General features: G+C 41.2%; 1 protein-coding gene across 2 annotated transcripts; it reads left to right on the plus strand.

Annotated features, from left to right (window-relative positions):
• The first annotated feature begins 819 nt into the window (after positions 1-819).
• Positions 820-10,054, plus strand: LOC117462262 (tetratricopeptide repeat protein 39C-like). 2 transcript variants are annotated; one of them, XM_034104403.1, is made up of 14 exons: positions 820-1,226; positions 2,977-3,025; positions 3,874-4,002; positions 4,174-4,288; positions 5,011-5,413; positions 5,645-5,813; positions 5,938-6,031; positions 6,110-6,217; positions 6,307-6,416; positions 6,503-6,626; positions 6,734-6,831; positions 6,987-7,091; positions 7,221-7,259; positions 9,338-10,054. In XM_034104403.1, the coding sequence occupies exons 1-14, from the start codon at positions 1,081-1,083 to the stop codon at positions 9,428-9,430; spliced, it is 1,782 nt and encodes a 593-aa protein (XP_033960294.1). In that variant the 5' UTR covers positions 820-1,080; the 3' UTR covers positions 9,431-10,054. The 2 variants fall into 2 exon arrangements, with proteins under 2 accessions (XP_033960294.1, XP_033960295.1); XM_034104404.1 differs by lacking the exons at positions 820-1,226; positions 2,977-3,025 and having other exon boundaries at positions 3,914-4,002; positions 4,111-4,288.
• The last annotated feature ends 86 nt before the right edge of the window (positions 10,055-10,140 follow it).

Consider the following 10,140-nt stretch of genomic DNA (forward strand, 5'->3'; position numbering starts at 1 on the left):
CAGGCATTGACTCTGATTTAATTTGACCTCAGTATTTCCAAAACCATATCTCAGGCCCTAACATCTATCGATCTGGTTGACGACAGCCCTCAATCACAAACCACCACGCCCACTCTGATGCTGCCTTCAAGGACTTGGTGAACTCAAGACTTAAAGCTGCAAGGTGCTTCACTAAATGATGTGACCCAATTCAATATGTTTAGCTATAAGCACATGCCAAAGAAAATGTAACAAATGACGATGCTTCCAACATATTGAATTGTGTCATTTGAATAATAATAATTGTTCACATTATGATAGCTATAATACCCCAATTATTGGCGACGCAAGAAGTAAACAGTTCGGTAACAGCTATCAATATACAGTTTGCAATAAAATATGACAGAAAGCGTGCTGTTCTGGTGAAATATCAAAGGGCAAACATTTGATGGGTCAATGACATATTGTTCAAACATTTTTCATGTGATCTTATTACTCCAAATCAATGCAGCATTGTATTACTTACACACGCCACATTGATTTTAACATTAGTGTTATGTAATATTAATATGCTCTAGTTGTATGACAAAACTAGCTGATATAGAATACAACAGGTATTACATACATTAATTAAAGTAACAGTGTGTAAAATATGAATGGTTTAATTAAGGGGTGGCAAAAAGAAAAGTATTTAGCCTGGATTTAAAGAGTAAGAGTTGCAGCGGACCTGCAGGTTTCTGGGAGTTTGTTCCGAATATATGGAGCATACTAACCGAACGCTCCGGTTGCGATAGTTACGATAGCACCCAAAGGCAGCACATTTCCTGTACACACCGTACTCACTAACCAGCGTTCACAACACGGAACAGAGACACAACGCTGGGTCAACGGCGAGCACAGACACACACATGCATGTAGTTAGTTATTTGAACCTGTTCGTTTATCAGTCTCGTCATGTACCAATGCGAATATGACTGCGTTTGCTAAAAACTGCGTCACTGTGTGAGACTACTCTGCCTGTTAGTAAACTACCGAGACATACCGCTCCCTCCCTCCTCCTCCTCTCCTCGGCCGCGTTCAGTACCTCAACCTCCGGTCTCAATGGCGGACCCCGCAGAACCAGCACCGGGCAGCATGCAGGATGAGAAGAAAGAGGGTATCAACGACGCAGAGCTGGCACTGAAAGGAATAAACATGCTGCTCAACAATGGATTCAAGGAGAGCGACGAGCTCTTCAAATTATACAGGTCTGTGAGTGTCTGTTAGGCAGACTATAAAAACACTCTTTCTGTCTATGTTGGTGAAAGATGGATACTGTGTTCTCTGCAGGGTGTGTTGTTAAATGTTATGTAAACTGTTGCTAATGTGTCCAAACTGCTGAGGTTAACCAGCACAAGTGGAAGCTTTTAACCATAGCTTTTAACACATGTTTTCCTTTCAGCAATGTCTTATTTGCTTTGCTTGCAAAACAAAACCTCAACATCCTTGTCACGCTTGTCTACTGAGGCACCATATGATCATGTCACAGGAAGGATGAGTGGTGTTTTAATACCTTGGGCAAATATCCACACCCAATGTAACTTGTGATGCTTAAACAGTCAAAATACTTTATTATTAATGTAATATTGCCCTCTTTATATGTTAATAGGATACCTAAAGTGTTGAGAATATAATTTAGAGTCAATATAACAATGGTTAAAGAAGAAAATATGCTGAACAGGTTAGCAAATGTAGTACAAGTAGTTGTCTTTGAATCTATTTGAGTTACATCTCTCATTTTAGCCAAGCTAGTGTGTTCATATCACACAACCTTATGTCAATTGTTGGTAGGTGGCACCTGTGTCTAGGCTTCTTTTGCAAAACCAAGTTGACCCAGTCATTTAAATGTAAGCATTACACTTGCAAATGATTCCCTCGTACAGTAGATTCTTCCTATCCTGTGAGCTCATTCTGAAGGGATACAATACCTTTTTTTTTTTTTTTTACTGTAAAGGAAAGCTAAAATAAACCACAATCCTTCGCTTAATAATATCTGCAATATTAACAATTGCTGCAATTTACAACTACTTTTATTGTTGATTTATCTGCAGATTATTCACTACTCCAAAGTCTTTAAATACCTTGTTGTGCTTTCTTTGGATTTTCTAAAGATATTCAGAAAAGTAGAATATCTCCATATTTTCTTCCCATTATGGCATGAAGATTACCTCATTTGACTGGCAGCATTATTATTATTTCCTTCCTTCAAAGCTTTCTATAAATAGTCCAATACTCTAAACCTGATTGTTTTGTTCGTGATAATTGTATACTAAAATGTTGATATTGTTACATCCCTATATTGAATTTATTTTGGTTGACTATTAAATAAAAAGGAAGACAAACACTGGTTTAGTTGACTTCATAAAGCCTGTGCAGGGTCACTCACGGCACCATAGTACGCTCATTGTTGCAGGATTTGTTATACATTCAATCATCCGGGGCTGTTATTATAAGGCCTTATCATCTCTAGGAAAGGTTTGCTTTCAACTCGAATGCTGATTCCACAGAAGGTCACGCTCTATGTGTCCTAACCCCTGGTGAAAGCTTAAATGTCACCCTATCCACTAATTGCATTTAGCACTAGGGGTTATCCTGCTGATGATGGAAGGAAGTGAAATATGTGTAGGACAGAAACTGAGAATGGGCTTGTGTATCAGTTCCCTGATACGGTTCCCTTGGCTCTCTGACCCTTGGCATTTTGTGTTGCATTATGGGTATAGGAGAGTAGGTAAACGGGTTCAGTAAACTTTTCCACATTCCTAATGAATCCAGTTGCTCTTGTCTTACTGTCATCGTGAGCTTTATATTGTTCATGTTTTCAGTGGAGTCAATCCAGTGCCTGAGGCAGGTAACCGGCTGAACACATTTTTGTCACTCCACCCATGAACTTCTCATATGACCTTTTTAACCTCGTCGTTCACTGACTTGTCACCTATTTGCTCTTTGTCCTCTGTTCAGGAACCACAGTCCTTTGATGAGTTTCGGGGCCAGTTTTGTGAGTTTTCTGGTGAGCCTAGAGTACTGTGCTGTTTAACTTTAAGACACATTTATATTTGATAAAAGGGTTCAAGGAATACCCCCTGTTTTTACTATGAGGCACAATGCAAGACTTTTCAAAATTATTTTTCTGGCACACAAGTAGGTTTCTATTGTGTATGAGTTAATTGATGCCCTTGCAATAAGTACTCAATAGTCACAACATGAACTGTAAGTGCAACCCACATATAAACAACTAAAAGAAAGTTAAGATATAAACATAAACTAACACATTTGAGCCAGACTTGTTAGCCATGGAAACAGGAGTCAACAGTACAATCTTACTTGCTTCTCCCTTTTAAAAATGTGTGCATATTATATTCTATCCTATTTTAACATTTACAGCTCCATTCTGTGCTCATCTACATTTTAGAAACACATCTCTTTAATTTAGCTTTGCAGAAGCAGTGCGTCACCTAAAGATGAATTTAAGCTACTTTTTCAGATGGCAAGTTGCCAAGCTGATCTCAAATATATTAAAGGGAAAGACTGGTTTGTTCGTATTAAAGTAAGAAGACTGATTAGTGCAGTTTCATTTTGTTTTTCTGCTTCCTAGTTTAATCCAGGATTAGACGTTTTGCTTCACTTGTAAATCCTGTGGATCACGAGCATTCATTTTGGAACAGTTGCATTCCGGGTTAAAATGTAACTATCTGTCCGACAGCCAAATGGCTTTTGAACGTTTTTACCAGCCACTAAATATGTGAGCATAGCTTTTTAGGCTGGTGAGTGACACATGTGTTGCCACTTGCATATTTTACCAGCATTCGGTTGGCAAATGTAAATAAAAGGATTATTTATCTGGCTTCCTTTTTGTAGAATGCCATGATGACGTTTGAGGAGGAGAAAATGCAGATGGCCTTTGAGGATCTCAAAGCTACAGAGCGACTGTGCGAGAGTGAAAACACTGGTGTCATTGAGACCATTAAAAACAAGCTCAAGAGGAATGTGAGTAACTATTTCAACACTTAATTGAATTGAATGTATATGATTGATATATACAACACATTTTATTTGCCTGGAAAGAGAGAACATTTCCATTTGCACCATGGTCAGGTTTGCTGTTTGTGAGCGTGCCTGTCACACCAGTCTGAAAGAGTGAGGTGTTTGTGTGGGCAGATGCACTCCCAGAGGTCGGGGGTGGCTGCAGTGGACCGGCTCCAGAGGCAGATCATCATCGCTGACTGCCAGGTTTACCTTGCAGTGCTGTCTTTCATCAAACAAGAGCTGTCGTGTAAGGGGACCTTTTCAATACCTGCTGTCAAACTATGAACGCTGCACATTCATCTGTGTGAAAAGAAAATATTGAATTCAGCAGTTGTCCAGAGGTGGGAAGTATTGGAGTACAAATACTTACGTTACTGTACTTAAGTACATTTTTCTGGTATCAGTACTTTACCGCACTACTTATTTTTCTGACGACTTTTTACTTTTACTTCTTACATTTTTAACACCAATACTCGTACTTCTTACATTTTCAAAACAGGCTCGTTACTTTATTTTTAATCTGCGTTTGGTGGCGTAATCATTATTAGGCATTGCAATGCGTGCCTATTGATTTTAACACGGTCCGTGTATCCATCATTTCCTGGTCTTCTCTAAACAAGAGCGACCAATGAAAACGTTGTAATCTTTGCCGTTGTTCAGCATCGAAACATTCATTAGCTAACAATTATTGTTCTATTAATATAAAATGAGGTCAGTTACTCTTTAAAACAGATGGTAGTTATGGGTACTTTTTACTGAAGTACATTTCGAAGCCAATACTTCTTTACTTTTACTTGAGTAAAGAAGTTTAGTCAGTACTTCTACTTTTACCAGAGTATTTTTAAACACGAGTATCTGTACTTCTACTTGAGTAAAGGATGTGTGTACTTTTGCCATCTCTGCAGTTGTGTAATCTGATTTAATATTGGACCATATGCATATTTCTTTGTGTATTCAATCTCCTGACAGCATACATCAAAGGGGGCTGGATCCTCCGTAAAGCCTGGAAGATGTACAACAAATGTTACAGCGACATCACACACCTGCAGGAGGGCAGCAGAAGAAGAGCCTCCCAGCAGCAAGCGGCGGCGCCTCCATCTCTGTCCTCATCTGACGCGTCACACCACAGCCGCTCCTCCTCCCCCGGGCCGAGCCCCTCCCTCAGACCGGACGGCATCAGCCCCGAGGCTCTGGACCGACTTAAAGGTTCTGTCAGCTTCGGTTATGGCCTCTTCCACCTCTGCATCTCCATGGTGCCCCCCCACCTCCTGAAGATCGTCAACCTGCTGGGCTTCCCTGGCGACCGCCTGCAAGGCCTGTCAGCGCTCACGTACGCCAGTGAAAGTACGGACATGAAGGCCCCTTTAGCTACGTGAGTATGTGAGTGAGTATGTCTGTGGTTCTGTAGTCTGTCTGGAACTCAAACATGTCTAGTTGATTAGTTGATGTACAGAAAAATGGTAGATAATGCTGTTTAGTGATTTTTCAATATGGTTAATCACACTTAATCAACCTGTTAGTTAAAAATCATTACAGATTGATCTAATTTCATACCAGATGGTGTTGTCTTTCCACTCACTCAGTCTGTGCCCCCCCCTCACAGCCTGGCCCTCCTGTGGTACCACACAGTAGTGCAGCCCTTCTTTGCTCTCGATGGCTCAGACACACAGGCAGGTCTGATGGAAGCCAAATCCATTCTCCAACAAAGAGAGCCTATCTATCCAAACTCCTCCCTCTTCATGTTTTTCAAAGGCAGAGTCCAACGCCTCGAGGTGAATTTGAAGAAAGAACCCTATTATCCACTGCTATGTGTCCTTTTCTCCTGCCTTAGTAAATATTAAGCATTGCCAATATTGTCTCGGCGTGTTACTCGGATAACAAAGTTCTTCTTTCCAGTGCCAGATCAGTAGTGCCTTGACGTCCTTCCGTGATGCCTTAGAATTGGCTTCTGATCAGAGGGAGATTCAGCACGTGTGTTTGTATGAAATAGGTACTATATTCCCTCTCAGATTTAAAACCACATTGCTCAGCGCTAGTCTGCATCATAAATATTCGTTTAACCTTTTAGGTTGGTGCAGCATGATCGAGCTGAGCTACAGAGAAGCCTACAGGGCCTTTGAGCGACTGAAGACGGAGTCTCGCTGGTCCCAGTGCTATTACGCCTATTTAACTGGAGGTGGTAACAGTACAAACAAATATGGCTTTAATCGCACATCTAAGAGATTGCCATTAGCTCCTAATTCTTCTATTGTATGTGTTGATTAGCGTGCCGAGGAGCCACAGGTGATCTAGAGGGAGCTATCACAGTCTTCAAGGATGTGGAAACACTTTTCAAACGCAAGAATAATCAGATAGAGCTGTTCGCTATGAAGAGGGTTAGTATATCTCAGCATATTTTCTGTTTAATATCTTAGGTGCAAAATACAGTGAGACTAAGCATGTATGCACACATTTATAACAGGCTGAGAAGCTACGGACCCCCAGTCTATCCAAAGAGCTCTGCATCCTGTCGGTCATTGAGATTCTTTATCTGTGGAAAGCTCTGCCAAACTGCTCCACCGCCAAGCTTCAGACAATGTCACAAGGTACTCGATTTTAAAACCTTTCAACCACCAAACTAGTTCCTCTGCGTTGTCTTGCAGATTGTTGTTGTGTCTTCAGGGGTAGCTTAATTGTTGTCTTCTTGTTCTAGTGCTGCAGGGGATTGATGATGCCTCATGTGAAGGCCTGAAAAACCTGCTTCTCGGTTCCATAAACAGATGTCTTCATAACACAAACGATGCCGTTCAGGTACTCCTACGTCATATTCATAATGCAATGTACAAGGTGTGGAATATGAAGCATTGCGGGATGCTTGTAAAACGGTGTATTATTCACACAGAAGTCAGTACTGTGCTGATAAGAGTCTAGTGTGAAAACTGATTTTTCTTCTGCCTGTTTTGCAGTTTTTCCAACTGGCTGCAAGGGATGAGGTTGGCCACCTGAGCAACTCTTATGTGCAGCCCTACTCCTGCTATGAACTGGCCTGTGTGCTGCTAAATACCCCAGAGGCAAGTGTGTGCGTGTGCGCGTGCACGTGCACGTGCACGTGCGTGCGTGATAGAAAGAGAGACTGTTTCCTAATCTGAGATGGTGGAAAAGTCACATAGTCTAAATAATTGATTTTGTTTTTTTTCCAGTCTGCCGGGAAGGGCAGAATGCTGATGCTCCAGGCTAAGGTACTGTAGCTTTCCTCATTGCATGACTTTTGTTGCATGACATGTGTGTAATTTGCATTTGCTTAAGTAGATTTTTAGCAAGCTTTATCAATAGATCTCCTCTAAGATCTGTGATCAAATCGTTTATCGTTTACAATGTTTGTCTTATTTCTGCCCATTTCTGCCACACTTTGCATCAAGGTCTTGTAAAAGTTTTAAGGATGTTTGCACCCTCCGACAGACCAATACACTCGCTGCCTGATAAAGGAGTGGCAGGCTAAATGCTTTACAGAGTTAAAGTGGTGTTTTTTTAATGGTGAAAAAATAGCAACCAACAAACTCCAAAAGGCCACGGTTATAGATTGTATTTGTTTTGTCTTAAAACAAGTTTTGTCCAAGAGAGGCTTGTCATCCCCTGCTAAGCCCTCATACATGAGGCACAGACCAACTAAAGAACTCCCTGAGAAGGAAACCTGTGCAGCAGCTCTGAGAGAGGCAGACGAATAGGGCTGCTCGATTATGGCAAAACTCATAATCCCGATTATTTGGGTCAATAATTGTAATTGCGATTATTAAATGCGATTATTCATTGACTTTGAAAATATCCATTTATTGGAGAATTTTTTTTTGAACAGTATATTTTGAACAGTTGATTACCCTGAACTTTAAGTATAATTCAACTGAAACAATAAAAATTATAAAAAAATAATCGTTTTATTTCGATTACGTTGTTTTCGTAATCGTTGCAAGCCATAATCGTAATCGCGATTAAAATACGATTAATTGAGCAGCCCTAGCAGACATGTCCACCTTGTAGCTCATTTGAAGGGACAAGGACAGGCAACATTGCCATTGGAGCAATCAGAGTGACTGGCTGAAGCTATGCCAGGTTCCCAGCACTACGTCTTCCTACGTCAGTTAGACTTATGCTGTTATGCTGCCCTATGTTGAGGAAATCAGGAATGTTGTGCCCCATGAGGAGAGTGAGACCTCCTAGCGCCGTGTTGGTTTAGGCTGGAGTATTTGCTTTGTCTGATCTCACTGTGAACAGAGAGTAATCAGGGAGGCATCTGCACATTTGGTAATAAGGGAAAATTGTGACAAAACAGATGTTGCGAAAGCAGTTCCTATACGACTTACAACAGTTTGTTGCTATCTAGTAGAGTATGTGGTTGCATTATCATTACATTGCATTTAGCTGACGCTTTTATCCAAAGCGACGTACAATAAGTGCGTTCGACCAACAAAATACAACCTTGAAGAAAACAGAATCATATAAGTACATCAGGTTTCATAGAGCCAAACATTTCAAGTGCTACTCAACTGGCTTTAGGTAAGCCAGCCCTTTATTAGTATATAAGTGCTCTGTTAGCAGTTCTTTGTTAGTCATTCTATCGCTCAAAGTGGAGTCGAAAGAGATGAGTTTTCAGTCTGCGCCGGAAGGTGTGTAAGCTTTCTGCTGTCCTGATTTCAATGGGGAGCTCATTCCACCATTTTGGAGCCAGGATAGCAAACCCACGTGTGTTTGCTGATGGGAACTTGGGTCCCCCTCGCAGCGAGGGTGCAGCGAGTCGTTTGGCTGATGCAGAGCGTAGTGCACGCGCTGGGGTGTACAGTTTAACCATGTCCTGGATGTAGGAAGGGCCAGATCCATTCGCAGCATGGTACGCAAGTACCATTGTCTTGAAGTGGATTCTAGCAGTTATCGGAAGCCAGTGGAGGGAGCGGAGGAGGGGCGTGGTGTGGGAGAATTTAGAAAGGTTGAAGACCAGACGAGCCGCTGCATTCTGGATGAGCTGCAGAGGTCGGATGGCACATGCAGGTAGACCAGCCAGGAGGGAGTTGCAGTACTCTAGGCGTGAGGTGACGAGAGCCTGGACCAGAACCTGCGTGGCTTTCTGGGTCAGCTGGGGACGTATCCTCCTGATGTTGTTAACCACAGATCATTGTTGTAGGTGTTCTTATAAATAACATTTGTGGGCAGCGAGGGTATCGATATTGAGAGTGCTGAAGAGTGCTGACCCCAATGCTTTTTTGAAGGCCTATCTATATATAACTTTTATTTGATTCATTAATTTGCTTTCTCCTTCACCACGCAGGAGGACTTTGCAGGCTATGACTTTGAGAACAGGCTCCATGTCCGTATTCATTCAGCTCTCGCCTCCATGACGGCTGCTGCAGCCCAGCCTTGACATGTTATCCACACCTCAGAAAGAACTGGACGATACCACAATACCTTTGGAATCACTAATGTTACACTGTCAGGATTTATTTATTTTTATTTTTATATTTCCATATTCTGAGCCAATGCATACTTTTAAAGTGTGCAATATACAGTAGGCGTTATAGGAGAACAGTCAAAAGGTATATTATTCATGTTACTGTTTTTTGTACATGTGCAAATCGAATCAGATGACAATCTTTAAATACAATTGTGAAAAGCATCAGGCATTGATCCACAGAGGGACTACTTTTCCTCTGATTAGGAGAAAAGTCAGGTTAAATAGAGCAATGGCACAAAGCGTTGACTGAAAAAGCAATCAAATTAATGACTCCGCCACCTCAGTGTTGTTTGACAACGTGACATTTGTGATTTAAATGCTTTGCTAATCCATAAGCATGAGTACTAAATGATTTTTTAGCGTACTGTAGCCTCTTTTTTACCGGACTCGTGTAAATATGTCTCGCACACAGGTTTTAATAGTTGTGCCAACATCATGTGAGAGGCCTAGGTGCAGCGTGCTACTGTCGGCCATACAATGGTCTTTATTTATATTGTTTGTTTTAAGATAATACAATAAATATTGTAAAATGGATTATGGTTGTCCCCTCTTCACTTGATTAATGCACATACAACAAATAGAACTGATGGCAAACTTTTTTTTTCCATCAATTATAAACA

Source organism: Pseudochaenichthys georgianus, chromosome 17 (assembly GCF_902827115.2).
Source record: "Pseudochaenichthys georgianus chromosome 17, fPseGeo1.2, whole genome shotgun sequence".
NCBI classification, from domain to species: domain Eukaryota; kingdom Metazoa; phylum Chordata; class Actinopteri; order Perciformes; family Channichthyidae; genus Pseudochaenichthys; species Pseudochaenichthys georgianus.

Bases quoted from the DNA above. Each gene is read 5' to 3' on its own strand.
- LOC117462262 (XM_034104403.1), top strand. From the start codon at position 1,081: ATGGCGGACCCCGCAGAACCAGCACCGGGCAGCATGCAGGATGAGAAG. The intron at 3,026-3,873 runs GTGAGCCTAGAG...TCCTTTTTGTAG, and splicing joins CCAGTTTTGTGAGTTTTCTG to AATGCCATGATGACGTTTGA. The intron at 6,218-6,306 runs GTGGTAACAGTA...TGTGTTGATTAG, and splicing joins TTACGCCTATTTAACTGGAG to CGTGCCGAGGAGCCACAGGT.